At 59.9% G+C, this 15,137-nt stretch overlaps 1 protein-coding gene across 1 annotated transcript; it reads left to right on the forward strand.

The window, feature by feature from the left end:
• Positions 1-249: 249 nt before the first annotated feature.
• On the forward strand, positions 250-14,910 carry TBC1D22B (TBC1 domain family member 22B). Its single transcript, XM_084497930.1, has 13 exons — positions 250-427; positions 3,550-3,606; positions 4,387-4,703; positions 5,506-5,685; positions 6,160-6,230; positions 6,677-6,805; positions 7,221-7,286; positions 8,109-8,223; positions 11,471-11,577; positions 12,020-12,095; positions 12,354-12,481; positions 12,652-12,747; positions 13,179-14,910. The coding sequence occupies exons 1-13, from the start codon at positions 372-374 to the stop codon at positions 13,305-13,307; spliced, it is 1,527 nt and encodes a 508-aa protein (XP_084354056.1). The 5' UTR covers positions 250-371; the 3' UTR covers positions 13,308-14,910.
• The last annotated feature ends 227 nt before the right edge of the window (positions 14,911-15,137 follow it).

Below are 15,137 nucleotides of genomic sequence, written 5' to 3' on the forward strand. Positions count from 1 at the left end.
AGCGCTAAATACTCCTCCCTACTCCCCTCTACAGCAGGCGAGACGGTTCATCCCACCCCCACAATAACCGAAATGGCTCACTCCCCCCCCCCAAACAGCCGAGATGGTACATCCCACCCCCCTCCTTCCCCAACCCCTCCTCGCATGACATCACCCCCCTCCCCTCTCCCCATTGGCCGAGCCGCCGGGTCCGCCTCGAGGGCGACCAATGGCGGCGCTCCCTTCGCCCTCAACCAACATGGCGGCAGCGGCGGCGGCTTCAACCGGGCGGCGGTGAGGGCGGGGGGGGGGCCGCCGGGGCCTTCTCCGCGCTCCGCCGCTGCGCCGGGGGCGGCCGGGCCCTGCCCGGCCCCGTCCCCCCCCCCTCGGCCATGGCCGCCGAGAGCGGGCGGCACTTCTGGAAGCGCAGCGCCAAACTGCCCGGCAGGTGGGGGTGGGGGCCGGGGGGCCTCGGGGGGGGGCTTGGGGGTCTTTGGGGTCTTTGGGGGAGGGGCTGAGGGGGCTTTTGGGGGGGGCTGTGGGGCTTGGGGGGGGCTGTGGGGCTTTTTTGGGGGCCCTGAGGGGTCTTGGGGGGGCCTGAGGGGTGTTTGGGGGGGGTCTGTGGGGTTTGGGGGGGCTCTGGGGTCTTTTGAGGGGGTTGTGGGGGGCTTTGGGGGGGCCTCTGGGTTTTTTTGGAGGGTTTGGGGTTTTTCTAGGGGGTGCCTGGGGGATTTTGGGGGGTTGTGAGGTTCTCTGGGGTGTGGGGGGGGTTTTGGGGGGCTGTGGGGTTTCTTGGAGGGGTTGGTTTATTTGGGGGGGAATTTTGGGGGTTATGGGGGTTTTTGGGTGTGTGGGGGGTATTTTGGGGTCTTTGGGGGGGGCTGTGGGTTTTTTGGGTGTTTTTGGGGTGTTTGGGGCGGTTGTGGGGTGTTTGGGGTTTGTGAGGTTTTGGGGAGGAGGGGAGTGGAGTAAGGGGGAGATGTGGTGCTGGGGGGTGGGGAGGTCTGTGGGGGGGCTGCCCCTGTGCTGGGGGGGGCTCCAAGGTTTTGGGGTGAGGGAGACCGAGCCTTAACCCCCCCCCCACCCTAATGAGACCCTGCATGGAGACACCGAGGAGACCCCGTTCCCCTTGTGGAGCCCCCCCTTTTCATGGAGGTCCCCCCCTTTTCTTGCAGCCCCCTCCTGGAGGCTGCCCCTCCGGGCCCGTTTCCCAGGGACATCGCAGGGACACCCCCGCTGTGGGACCAGGGGGCTGTGGTGCTGTGGGGTCGCTCCCTGCCTGGCCCCAGGAGCAGGGCACAACGGGGTGGCTGCAAGCCACATACCCCAAACACAAACCCCATCGTGCTGGGGGCGTGTGGGGCCGGGACACCCCCTTTCCGAGGATCCTTCTGGGGTTTTGTGCCCGTCTGGCCCTCCTCGGGCTGTGTTCGTGCTCCTTTGCCTGATCTGAACCCTGCCCTTCCTCTCCGGGTGTAGGCACGGGGTGAAATCACTCGGCATTAAATCCCAACGGGCTCCCACTCGGCTCCGTGGCTGCTCCAGTGCCCTGCTGTCAGTGGGGCAGCCCAGATGGGGCACGGCACCTTCCCCCTCTCCTCTCCTGGTTGGAGCGGGCGCTGTGCAGCCCCTGGGTCCCTCCCGGCCCCATTCTTTCGCCCCAAGCTGCTGCCTTGGGGCTGCTTCGCCTCGGCATGCTGCAGCCAGGGGAACCGGTCGGGGAGGCAGCCAGCCCTGCCCAGGCAGCGACGGCCCCTTGGCAGGGCTCTACCTCCAGACAGGTTCCTAAATCCCCCCCCGCTGTCCTCAGGGGTGGAGGAGGCGTGTTACCAGCCCTAAATACCCCATGTGCCATCCTTTCCAGGAACGGGTACGGGCAGGGCTCGTGCCTCAACCCCAAAGGGCAGCAGAGGTCTGGGACACCCGGCACCGGGCGTGGAGCTGCCTCTTGTGCTTCTGATGTGAACTTTTTGAGGTCTTCCCTGCACGTTCTTGGCTCCCTCCTTCCCTTGCCCCAACAAGCTGGTGGAAGGAGGCTTTGGGATGATCTGGAGGCCGCCCTAGGTTCATTTGCCACGATGGGAGGAATGGGGCCGCTTGGGTTTGTGAGCTTCTAGCTTTTCCCTGTCGATATTAGGGCTTGTGGCAGTAGTGGTAAACGTGGTTTCAGGTCTCCCGTGCTGCCCCGTGGCTGTTGCATTGGGATTTGTCCCCCCCTGTAATTTTTGGGGTGTGCTGGCAGGTTGGCGCCGCGCGTCCCGGTGTGCGTGTTTATTTATTCCCTGCTCTTCAGAGAGGTGAGAGCAGTGAGGGCTGTGTGGTGCTTCCACACTGGTGTGAAAGTGGGGATCAGAATCTGCTCGGATAAGCCCTGAGGTGGCACCGAGGGCCTGTGACACGGTGTCAGGAACCCCGGCCCCGCTGTGATCCCCGCGGCACCACAGTCACCGGTTGCACCACGGATGTGCTGGTGCCCCTCTGTGCAGAGCTTCAGGACCTGGACGTGAGCTCGGGGACCTGCTCGGGTCTGTCATGGGGGCCGGGAGCAGACGTGGAGCGCCCCGAGGGCCCAAAGGTGCCACCTGGCAGCCGTGGGTGTTGGCCCAGCTCGGAGGTCACCTGCCGGCTGTCTCGGCGTTGGCGCTGCTCCATTTCCACCTGCTTTGTTATTCCTACACGCAGATGTGTGTGTGTGCTGAGCCCAGCCTCCAGCACCAGCCTCCTCCTGCTCCGTGCTCATTTCCAGCCCCTGCCCCAGGTCTCCACGTCCTTCCTGTCCCCCTGGCCCCGTTGCTGCCACCTCCCCGGTTCCCGCTTGTCCCCTGCCTGCTCTCCAGCTGTGCGGGGCTGTGGCTCCCTCCGGCACAGCCAGGCTCTGCTCATTTCCCTGCCGGGCTCCATCTGCAGCTCCTGGAAGCTCCATCGGGAGCCCTGTCCCTCGTGTGCCAGCTCTGAATGGGCCCTTGTCCCCAAGCTGTGCGCCGGGGGTGGCCAGGGCTTGTTTTCCACAACCCGAGCGTGGTTTGTGGGGTGGCTGTGAGTGGTTACCCCAACGGAGCTCGTAGCTCAGGATCCGTCTCGCTTCCAGAGGCTGTAGCAGCAGTGGTTTGCCTGTCTGACAGCTCCTTTTTGGGATGAGGCTCGCTGTCCCAGGGACGTGTCTCGCTCCAGACCCCACGGGAGGTGGTTGCTTGAGCTGGGATTTGGACCCGTGTCAAACCCTGGATCGTACAGGCGGCTGCTTGGCTCTGGCTCTGAGCCTGAACGTCTGCGTGGGGATCAAACCTCGGGCCCTGAGGGGTCCCAGCGTCACTGGGCAGAGTCCTCCCCTGCTCCGGAGCGCTCAGGAGTGTGAAATCCCAGAGGTGGACAGCCCTCTGATGGAGGAGAGAATGAATTTCGGAGAATGATTTTCAGATCTCTGCCCCCTGCTCGAGATCCCAAATCCCAGCTCAGGCTGGAGAGAACCGAAGAGCTCCAACAAGGCTTCCCTTTGCTGCTGCAGAGACCAAATCTTCAGCTGCACGTGGCGCTTTGGATCTGAGGCTCTTTTTTTCTCTCTTCCTGCAGCATTCAACCTGTCTACGGAGCGCAGCATCCCCCGCTGGATCCCCGCCTCACCAAGAAGTGAGTGTCCCTTATCTCCTGGGGACACAGCCCGTCTGCTCTGCACCTCTGGGGCTCGATCCTGCGGCAGCTGGAGGGCTCCAGCATCCCCTGGAACCCCAATATTCCCCCTCCTCCCTCTCGCTGGGAGTCCGTGTCCCGGTTTGTGTTGCTGGGAAGGGCGAGGTGGAGGCGCCCAGCAGCAGGGTGACAGCACCCGGGGAGAGGCAGCGCTGCCCTGCACGGCCTCCTTGACCCTGTCTTGGCCATATAGTGCTGACGGTTCCCCTCTTGGTGACGCTTCAGCTGGTGGACTTTGACTTCTGTGGCATAAGGGTGAATGCCAGGGCTCCTCCTGCCCCTGAGGGAAGGCACAGCCCGCTCGGTGCCCTGGGAGCGACCGCAGCTGTGCCAGCAGCGCCGAGGAGCGCAGACGGGCTTTGTGCGGGCTCTGCCATGCCTCTCCCCAGGTCTCGGGGCTTTTTCCGTGTCTTAATCCACCCGGGTGTTGTAGGGGGGAGGCAGAGCTGGAGGAACTCTGCGCCTCTCTGGTTTGCCCTGCTGAGCCCAGCAGCCTGGCAGCTCTCCAGCTGCTTCTTGGCACCGTGGCCTTTCCGTGCCCTGATAGCGCGTGGGCTGGGGCAGGCAGGAGAGGCTTGGCGCATGCCCTGGGTTTGAAAGGAGCAACCGGGAAGCTGGAAAAAGTCAGGGACCGGCTGCTCGGAGCTGGGACACGGGGAAGGGAAGAAAATGGGCTGGTCTAATGGCACTGCTCTGATGCTGTTTCTCTCTGGCTTCCAGCTTCATCAAGGACCGCTCCAAGGCCAACGCGCTGCCCGTGAAAAGCAAGAAGGCCTCCAGCTTCCACGAGTTCGCCCGCAACACCAGCGATGCCTGGGACATCGGTGACGATGAAGACGAGGATTTCTCCTCCTCCTCCTCCTCCTCTTTGCAAACTCTGAACTCTAAAGTGGCCAAGGCCACGGCCGCCCAGGTCCTGGAGAACCACAGCAAGCTGCGGGTGAAGCCCGAGCGGGCCCCGTCCGCGTTCAGCGACGTGCCCACCAACTGCAAGGTCATCAAGTCCAGCAGCGAGGCCCAGCTCTCCAGGACAGCTGGTAAGAGCAGCCTCAGGTTCCTGCTCTCTCCTGGCTGACTGCAGAGCCCAGCCCCTTGCTGCTTCTCGTGTCTGGTGCCCAAGAGGCTGGGGCACAGCCCGTGTGCCCAGCAGCAGCGTTCACTCCTTCAGAGTAACCTGTGCTCCAAGGAACCTTTCTCTTCCACTTCCACTTCAATCTCTGCTTTAATATCCTGCATACAACCACTCCTGGCCTCCAGGATCCTGTTTTCTGGGCTCTCAGGGGTTTTGTTAAATTCTTGCTGCCTTTAATCGAGGTTGGGATGCAGCCCTGTAGAGCCCGGTGCAGGGACCCAGGCATCAGCCCCTGCTCCCTCTGCCTTGCTCTGGGTGTAACTCAGCAGGTCCCTGCTGCCAGCAGGTGGCATTGGCAGCCCTCTGCTGCCTCTCTCTGTGCTCGCAATTAGCTCCATCGCTGTTTAAATCACACGAGAGAGAGGCAGCTCTGAAGGTCGCTTCCTTTGGGCTTCCCACAGCTTCCTCCTGCCTCGTCTCCTGCGTCCTGCCCGCGTCCCCTCACACGTGGTGGGGGAGGTCTGACCGCGGGCAGGCAGATGTCTGGAGGGATGCAGGAGGAAGGAAAGGAAAGAAAAATGAGGGGAAGTGACAGAAGAACAACAGCGGGTCTCTGCGGGCCACCTGAGCCACCAGAGTGGGCCACTGGGACTGGGGAAGGGAGGTGGCAGCTGCGTGGCGAGCGTCTGGCAGCGGTCAGGGAGCGCGGTGGGGTTGCAGAGGTGCTGCCCCCTCCCTGCTCTCACCGTGGCCTCTGTTCCCCGCAGAGGAGGCCTGCGTGCGGACCCCCCTTCAGAAGCAGCAGTCCCTCCCCCTCCGGCCCGTCATTCCTCTCGTCGCCCGAATCTCCGACCAAAACGCTTCGGGTGCTCCCCCCATGACGGTGAGGGAGAAAACCCGCCTGGAGAAGTTCCGGCAGCTCCTTTCCAGCCACAACACGGACCTGGGTGAGTGGCAGCGTTGGGCTCCTGTGGCTGGGGAGGAAGAAGGCAGAGGGGGGAGGTGCACGTGGAAAAAGCACAATTTGGGTTGAAGCAGCGTCTGCTCCGGGCTGGAGAAAGTCACTGCCTGCAGCGCTACAGGTGGGGTAGCTGCAGGAATGGCTCTGTTGGCAGATGATAACCTCTTCCACCAGCTGCCTGCCTGTTTCCAGCCTTTCTCCATCTCACAAACGATGCTGGGGTCACAGGGGGCTGTTGGGTTCTGCGTGAGAGCCCAGCCCAGCTGTGAGGGGAGCGGAGCCCCGAGCTGGAAGCGTCCCTGCGCACCCACGTCCCCGGTCACTGCCGGCGTGGAGCCGTCCTGGAGGCTCAGTGTCTCCAGAGCCTGCAGGAGCAGACTGGGCTTTCCTCTCCTTCTAGGTGTAGTGGTGCCTGGACGTGCCTAGGATCTAATCCATTGCCACCACTGTCCGTTTGCAGATGAGCTGAGGAAATGCAGCTGGCCCGGCGTGCCCAGGGAGGTCCGGCCCGTGACGTGGCGTCTCCTCTCAGTGAGTACTCGGAGCCGTGGCGCAGGAGTCAGGGGGGAAATTTGGCAGCTTGTGCTGAGCTGGGGACACAATCCTACACCTTGGTGCGTCCCAGGTTCAGTTTCACTCGTGTTGGGCCTGTTTGGGATGGAGTCATCCTTTCCCTGCACTACAGGCGAGCTGTAGGTTTTTTGGCGAGGGAGTGTAATTGCTAAAAATCCTCTTCAAGCAGGTGCTGGGAACGTGGTTTGTTCCGTTTTGGGAAACTGAATCCTGTAAGGTTGGGTTGTACCAGCTCAGAAAAGGCCACTGGGGGCTGGGGAAAAAAAGCCCAAACCCACAAACTCTTTCCCCTGCCCTGGGGTCCACGTACCCAACGCTTCCAGGCACGCAGCAGCCTGGTGGGATTTCGGGGGCTGGTTTGTGGTGGGGGCTGAGGCTCTGCCCTGACATGGGGTTTCCTGCAGGGTTATCTCCCCGCCAACATGGAGCGGCGGAAGCTGACTTTGCAGCGCAAGCGGGAGGAGTACTTCGGCTTCATCCAGCAGTACTACGACTCCCGGAACGAGGAGCACCACCAAGATACTTACCGCCAGGTACCCCGCTGCCTTCCTTTCCTCCCCCTGCCTGCTGCTTGCCTGTGCAGCTGGGTCATGCTAGGATGACTCCTACCTGTTAGCAAGAAGGACCTTTCTCACGGTCAGGGCACTGTTTCTGTCCTTTTTCCTTAAAAATTCTGGATTAATCCTTCCCTAAATTGGCCAAATAACTGGATTTCAGACCCCAGCTCTTTCCCAGCCCACCTCTGATCACCAGACCCGGGCAAAGGAGACAGGAGATAGAGCTGTAGATGCCTTCCTCTGTGCAGCTGCCATCTGTACCCTCACAGTGCTTGTCAGCAAGCCCAGCTCTTGCCTGGGGGGCACTGCAGGGTGGATTCCCTTCTGGTGGGCTGTGTTATTGTGTCCCTTAGGGGTATGGCTGCTGCATGTAACCTGTGCTGTTTTCCAGATCCACATCGACATTCCAAGGACCAACCCGCTCATCCCCCTTTTCCAGCAGCCGCTTGTCCAGGAGGTAAGGGGGGAGCGAGGCTCCTGCCCCACATCGCTGTGGGGTCGGGCAGTTTGTGTGTGGGGTCAGGCCAGCACTGCCCCCAGGCTGAGTGAGCTTTGTAGGGTTTCCCTGCCTGACAGCTCCCCGTGGCTTCTGATCAGCAAATTCCTGCTTAAACGGCCTGGTTGTGCCCCAGGTTTGTGAAACGTGTCAGCCTTAGAGCTCGAGGATTATGAGATCAACCTTTTTTTGACAAAACATAGCTAAGGATTGGTCAGAGTCCTGAAGCTATCTCTTGGAAACACATTTTTAAACCATTTCTGCGTGAAGTGGTTCGTGAGGAGCCCAGGCAGGGCCAGGTGTGAGAAATGGCCGGGAGGTGTGAGCATCTGTCCCCCGTGGACACAACCTCAGTGTGCGCAGTGTGTCAGGGCTGGAAGTAACAGACCGAGGTTGTTTTGGGGGAGAAGCTGCTGTGGGGGAACTGTCCTGGTCCGTGGCGTTTTGCTGGGAGCACTGTGCTGGTGGCTGCTGGACCAGGAGCCCAGAGAACAACTGTAGCTGTCCGTGTGGCTTTTGGAAAGCTGCCATCTGCAGTCCTTCAAGCAGAGGCTTTGAGGACAAGACCAGGGCTCCTTGCTCTGGGAAGAGTGATTGGCTTAGTGGCAATCTGTGGATCAGATTGGGTTTTCTCTTAGGGCTGCTGTGCTCCTTACCTTAGCCACACTGCTGCAGAGCCTGTCAGCGCATGATCTTTGCTCGCTGAGCTTAGCAGTTTTGCTTCTCTGCCTCTCCTTTGTGCACGGCTAACGCAGGTACCTGCTTTCCTTCCTTCTCCCCTAGATCTTTGAAAGAATCCTGTTTATCTGGGCCATTCGACACCCAGCCAGCGGCTATGTGCAGGGCATCAATGACCTGGTCACTCCATTCTTTGTCGTGTTCCTCTCTGAATACGTCGGTAAGTGACAGAAGTGCCAGTCGCTGCTTGAAGCTGCCTCCCAAACGCAGTGCTTGAAACGGTGCGAGGTGCTGGCATCCAAAAAAAAGCTCACCTTGCTGGAGGGGACGTGTTCCTCTGCAGCTCCCGTGTCACGCTGGAGATGCGTCTTGACCTTAGAGTGTCTTTGCTGCCTGCTTGAATCGCCTTCAGTTTCGTAACCTCGCTGAGCTCCTCAAGTTGAAGTGCTCAGGGTGGATTTGCATCTGAATGTGCTTGGCTTGGAGGAGGATGGGGCCTCGAAGGCACTGGGGGGGTTTTGTCAAAGGCCCAGAGCTGGGGGAGGGGGAGGATCTTCCCCTCAGAGCTTGAATTTGGAGCTCGCCCTTGCTCTAGGGAGAGCGAAGTACAAAGAGACCCCGCTGAGAATGTAAAATAAACCATTTAAATAGCGATCCCTGTCCTGTGCTGCCCGTACAGGTGTGTCTGTCAAGCTGAGACTTTCAGAAGGCAAATCGACTTTTCCCTGCTGCCTGTGGCTTTCTTGTCAGCCCGGTGCTTTCAGCCCGAGCTCAAGTCATTTTCACTTAGAGGATTTTGATTCTTTCCCCAGCGCTGGCTGTGTTTTGGGGTTGACTTTAATGCCAGGGTGCCGTAATCCCTGTGCCTGAAGTCTTTTATTTTTTACTGCGAGGAGAAGGAAAAAGGATTTCCTAAGACTCCATTAATGACAGAGGAATCCTGCCTGACAAATATTTTAGAGTCTGATCCGAAGCTCGTTGAAGTCACTGGAAGCCTCCCACTATCTGGTTAGGGCTCTGAGCCAGCAGTGATCTCTTTGCAATGTCCTCAGAAGTCACAGGACAGCCACCTTGGTTTCTACCGTGGTAGCCCGTGTGGCCAGAGCTCATCTCTGCGATGTGCCATTGCTCCTTGCAGTCCAAAGGAGGAAAAAAAAGCTCAGTGTGGGGCTCTGCTACCACCTGCAGTGAGCTCTCTTTCCTGGGAGGTAAAGGGTGAGCTGTCTGTGCAGGAGGAGATCTGCCCAAAGTGCTGGAGCTGCCTGTGGGTCCCTGGGCTGACTTCTAACCATGCACCGTGTTGGCTGTCAGGGCTCACCTCTGCACGTGGCTGCCGAGCTCATGCTGCACTTGACCCATGTGGGGCCACGCTTCTTGCCATCCTCCAGCCCTTTTTATCCTCCGAAGCTTTCTCGCTGAGTTCAAGGACAAGATCAGCAGTGGAGGTGGGATGGAGCCGGTACCGCTCGGTGCTGCTCCATCACAAACCCCTTGGGGTTCCTGCACCTCCTCCCCTTCCTGAGCGGTTTTGTTGCCTGCGGGATGCGGAGCTTCCTGGGCTCTGCTGGCCCCACTGCTCAGCTGCCTGTCCTAGGGCATCCTGGGGACCCTGGGGTGTGTGTGTGATTTGGTGGGAGCTCACAGGCTCTTGATTTAGGTTACAATCTCAGCACGAGGCCAGGCAGACGCCTTGTCCTTGTCCTGTTTGCTCTGTTGGCGTCTCACGGAGCAGCCTCACCTCCAGTAAGGAGCTGTCCCCGTCTACCAAGCTCACTTGAACCCACGCCGTGCTTTGGGCATTCCCAGACAACAAATCAGCTTTTCTATGGGTTGCTTAAAACCTCTCCTTGGTGCTCGGCAGCTGATTAATGTTTGGCTGGTTCCCATTACACATCAGATGCTGGAGCAGCCTTCAGAGGGCTTCTCCAAGAGCTAAAACATGCCCACGGCCCTAAGGAAGGTGGGTAGCTGGTGGAGGGGATGGTCTGCAGCTTACCACTTACCAAATGCATTCAGGGAGGAATTTGGCAGCTTCCTTCCATGGGAGTTGACACAAGGAACAAGCCAGCAGCCCCCGATAACCTCGCAAACTCCCCGACCCTGTGTGCAGGGGGATTAACTGCAGCCTGGTGGGGGTGTTGGGACCTGGTGGCCTCCTGTCCCTGCTGCAGGCGGTGTGGGGGGGGGATTTGTGCTCCTGGCTGGGTCCTGAAGGAGGGGAACAGCCCAGTGAGTGACAAATTCACAAGAAACTGTCTCATGTAGCCTCACCGTGATGCGTGAGGGATCTGGATGACCCCACTAACCTCTCACGCTCCTTCCAGGTGCTAAGCAGGCTGCAGATGGGGTGGATTTAACTGCTGGGTCTTAGCACAGCCAGCTTGTTTCCTCCTCTTGCCATGCCTCGGCTGCTCAGCAGCTCACAGAGCTGCTCTGGCTCCCCACCACTGCCAGATCCCTGCCTGGCGTGGTTCCTCCTCGGTGGATCGATGGCTTGGGCTGCTGGGCACCGCTGGTTTTCAGCTGGTGCTGTGCAAGGAAGAGCTCGAGGGAGGCCGTGGGGCTGTGCGAGCAGCTGAGCCCCCGGTGCTGCCCTCCAGCACGGGCTGCCAGCCCCACGGGAGGGTGGGGATGAAATCTGGTGGCTGAGGGGCTGGGGCAGGGCTCTCAGCTCGGCGCCTGCCAGAGGAAACCACGAGCCCATTCCCCAGGCACGGGGAGAAGACCCAGTGAGCAGAGGGGTGCTGAGCTGGCTGCACACACAGCACCTCTCAGCTCGGGTCCCGGAGCTGCTGTGCTGAGTCTCTCCCAGGTCTTGGGGCTCGTGTTTTCGTCTAAAGCAGCAGTGATGGAGCAGGGGACTGCAGAAGGGAATTCAGCACCCCAAACTGGTTCCAGTAGTGACCCTGTCCCAGTGCTCCCCGCCCAGCTCTCTGTATTAGGCTGCTTCCATCCCCAGTTCAAGGCCCCGCCAAGAGGCTGGCCCCGAGCTCATCCTCTCCATCCCGTGCTCCTTTCCAAGCAAGATCAAAGGTGCCTGTTCTGACTTCTGAGCATCTGGGTTTGGAAATGAGCCCGTCCAGCCCTGCCATCCATCCGTTGATTCAATTTAGCAGTGACGGCTCCCACAGATGCATCTGCCAGCAGCACGATGGCTGCTGTCCTCCTGGGGGCTTCTCTGCTCCAAACACAGCCCTTGCAGCTCTTCTGAGCACAGGGCTGCCTTTTTTCTTTTTTCTCCTTTTTTTTTCCTGGAGCTCTCCTGTTAGCCCCCTTAGAAGGAGAGGTTCTGCAGTCCCTCCAGTACCTGGCGCTGCTGTCAGGCTCTGTGTGGAATTAACTTGAACTTTCACTGTCTAGAGAGATGTTGGGCAGCTGCCCGCAATCAGCCTTAAAGCCCCTCGGTGTCCCTGTGAGCACCCTGGTGTCCCCCACCCCCCTGACTCTCCCCCCTGTCTGTTTTGCAGAGGAGGACGTGGAGAACTTCGACGTGACGAACCTGTCGCAGGATGTTTTGCGGAGCATCGAAGCCGACAGCTTCTGGTGCATGAGCAAACTGCTGGACGGGATACAGGTGAGCCTCTGGGGCCGCAGGGAAGCCCCCCCCCCTTTTTGGGGTAGGTACAGCACCCTCAGCTTCTCTCTGTCTCTGGGTGAGAGCTCTGTGTATCCCTGGCACAGCCCTGGAGCAGCCAGGCAGACCTGCAGCACCCCTAGCGTTTAAAATCGAGGATGCTCTGCCTGGCTGTTGGTCCTCTGACAGCAGGTCCCGGTGTTTCAGAGATTTCTTCTTTGTTGGGCACGATCTGGGGGCAAAATCCCAGGGAAACGAGCTGCTGCAGCTGTACAGCCACTGCTGTCCCAGCAGGGACTTCACAGCAGGCAGCTCCCGGTGCTCAGCAGCCACGTCTCGCTGCCTGGGGGCTGTCCTGGCTTCCCTGCAGAGCTTGGGGGTCTGGCGTGGGTGATTTCTAGGTGTTAATCTGCTGCTTCTGACCGATAGCCTCTCCCCCCAGGATAACTACACCTTTGCACAGCCGGGGATCCAGAAGAAAGTCAAAGCCCTGGAGGAGCTGGTCAGCCGGATCGATGGTAGGTGGCGAGGGGATGTGGGCAGGGGGGGAGCCCTTGTGTGACCCAGCAGCAGGAGGTCTCCCGGTGCCAGCAGCACCCTCAGTGCAGGGGGGTTGATGCTCGCCTACAAGGATAGCACAGGATGAGCAGTGGGGGCGTTTGGGAGGAGGTTTGAGCTTTTGGAGTGTGAGGAAGCCGGTGTGCTGGGGGCAGCACCTCGGCCGGGAGCTAGGGCACGGTGCTCCCCAGGTGTGTAAGGGAAACGTGCTGTTTCAGAGCAGGTACATAACCACTTTCGGAAGTACGAGGTCGAATACCTGCAGTTCGCCTTCCGCTGGATGAACAACCTGCTGATGAGGGAGCTGCCTCTCCGCTGCACCATCCGCCTCTGGGACACCTACCAGGTACACAGGCTCAGTACGTTCCCCGTGCAGCGTGGGGAGGAGGTTTTGTGCAGCAGGGAGAGGAGGGAAAAAGCATTGTGCCCCTGGGGCTTTCCCAGGTAGCTGGGGACAGTCGGATTTCTGCCCACCAGAGCTGTGAGGGCTGACCCAGAGCTTTTTGTTGTCCGCAGTCGGAGCCGGAGGGATTCTCGCATTTCCACCTGTACGTCTGTGCTGCCTTCCTGATCAAGTGGCGGAAGGAGATCCTGGATGAGGAAGACTTCCAAGTAAGTCCCTGGGAGTGGGGGTAATTCCCTCTGGGAAGAGGGGAGGGAACTGCCCTACGGGGGAGCCCACCGTGGGCCTGGTCACCCACCCGCTCAGGACTGGCTCCCAGATGGTCTGGTCTCGGGATCTTTGCCTGAAAGTAACTTCTGAGCCCCTGTGCTCAGCTGGAGGCTGCAAACATCAAACACCAGCTCTTCCCTGGGCCCGAGCTCTGGTCGCAGTAAGTCTCATTGTGGTTTGGGGGCATCTGAGGTGCTCCCCTCATTCAGAGCAGGACACGAGCACTTCCAAATGCTGCCTCAGAGCCTTTTGGACCTCAACAGTGACAAGCGAAAGTCACCGAGTGCTGCTGCCTCTGGTGCCCTGAGCCTGCTCTGGAGCTGCATTCTGCCTTCAACTGCCCCAAACTAAGCATCTTCCCCTCTTTCAGGGCCTTCTAATGTTGTTACAAAACCTGCCCACGATACACTGGGGCAACGAAGAGATCGGACTCCTGCTCGCTGAAGCCTACAGACTCAAGTACATGTTTGCAGACGCTCCCAATCATTACCGCCGATAGGTGCCAGGACTCGACTCCCTCCTCTGCCCTGTGCCCACCTCCTCCTCCTCCTGGCCCGATCTGATCACTGTGGCATTTTGTCGTCCCGAGTCCCTCGGACACTCCAGCCGGGAGCTGCTCCTCGCTGTACAAAGCTCACATCGACTTGTCTTAACTCTTCTGTGTGCCTGTCCGCCACTCCACGCGCCTGGTGTGCCACTCCAACCACCGTCAGTATTTCAAGCCAGGGAGAGAGGCTTGAAGGGGCTCGGGGGCAGCTTTGCAGACAAACTGAGCCGAGGACGGAGCCCTCCTGGCCTCTCCCACCCCTGCCCAGGGCTTGTCCAGCTGTTGACTGCCTTGGCTTTGCTGCCGCGTGTTCGCCCACCGCTGCACACGCATACACACGCGCTCGCCGCCTCGCACCCGTGTGCGCTGCCCCATCCCGGTCCCTTCTCTCTTCAGACGCAGTTCGATCCAACTCCCAGACAAAAATGCCTTATCAGAGACTGCCTGGCCGGAGACCTTCCCCGGGGCTGCAGGGCAAGAAGTTTCTCAGGGCCTGGCTTCGCTCCCAGCGTCCGAAGACCGCGAGCGCTTTGTGGCTTCGCGAGGGAGCTGCTCGTGCTCTGCCCTCTCCTCTCCATCCTCGTCGCCTTCCTCCAGGTGTTGGCGTGGTGGGCACGGCGGGGGGACCACTCCACCCACGTGTGCTTGGAACGATGCTCGTCGGCTGGCCGAGACCCTCTGCGCCCGCCGTGCCGTCGGTACAGCCCCTCCTGGCCTGGGGGGAGCGGGGGGCTCCTCACCGCCCCCTCGCCAAGCCCCCGCTCCTCCGAGGCGTTCTGTGTATATTGTGTTCTTGTGTATATGGGTCAAAGATGTACAATATAAGTCTTCTGTTTGTAGCAGATATGATTTTATATTTATAACATGCATCCCTTGTTCTTCCCATCCTCTCCACGCCTCTGAAGGCTGCCTGGGTACGGCCTCGTTGGGCTTTGGACCCCTCCCGTGGTGAGGGGGGAGCCGGAGCCGCAGCTCCTTCTGCCCTACTGTGTTTTTGGGGTGTTGAGTTTGTCAGGGAGTCGTGTGGTGAAAATATCTCAAGGCTTCCCATGCAAAGGGGACTTGGGGGTTTAGAGGAGAGGGGAGCTCCCAGTGGGTGCGGGAGCTGGGGGAGAGCAGGGTGAGGAGATACAGGGTACGGTGCCCGGTCCCGGCACCGCAGGGCACAGCGGTGCCAGTGCTGCTGGGGGCTCTCCTGGGCACAAATGGTCCCGGATCCGGCGCTGGCTGCCCCCGGTGCTCCCCATGGTGTGGACGCATCCTCCGGGAACCCGGCACAGCCAGGGCTGGCCTCACCTCCCTCGGTTCTTAACCGAAACCAAGTGTGAATGTTTTACTGGGCTGCTTTCTTCTGCGGGTGCTGTCTCTGTCCTGCTGGGCTTGGCTGCGGGAGGGTACAGGGGACGGGTCCGGACCCCACTGGGGTTTCTTGGGGCTGTCGGGGCAGGACGTGGGGGTGCCCGATGCGAAGAGGCAGCGGGCCGTGAGGCCGGGGCCAAGCATGTGGAAGGCAGAGTCTTGTTGCCAATAAAACTCCAAACAGTGTCTCAAGAAATTGCTTTCCTGACCTGGAGTTTTTTGTTTTTTGTTTTTTTTTTTCCTCAGGCATTTGGACTTTTACTTTATTTTCATGTTTTACTTTATTTTCATGTGTGCCTTTTGTTGTTTTCTCTGAGCCAGACCTGGTGGTCGGTAGTTTGACAGGACTAATTAAAAGAAAAAAAAAGAGAAACCAAAACGATTGAATTGCGGGCTGAGCTGTGTGGTCTGGCACGTGTTTGC

This window comes from Aythya ferina, assembly GCF_964211825.1.
Source record: "Aythya ferina genome assembly, chromosome: 25".
Taxonomy (NCBI): Eukaryota; Metazoa; Chordata; class Aves; order Anseriformes; family Anatidae; genus Aythya; species Aythya ferina.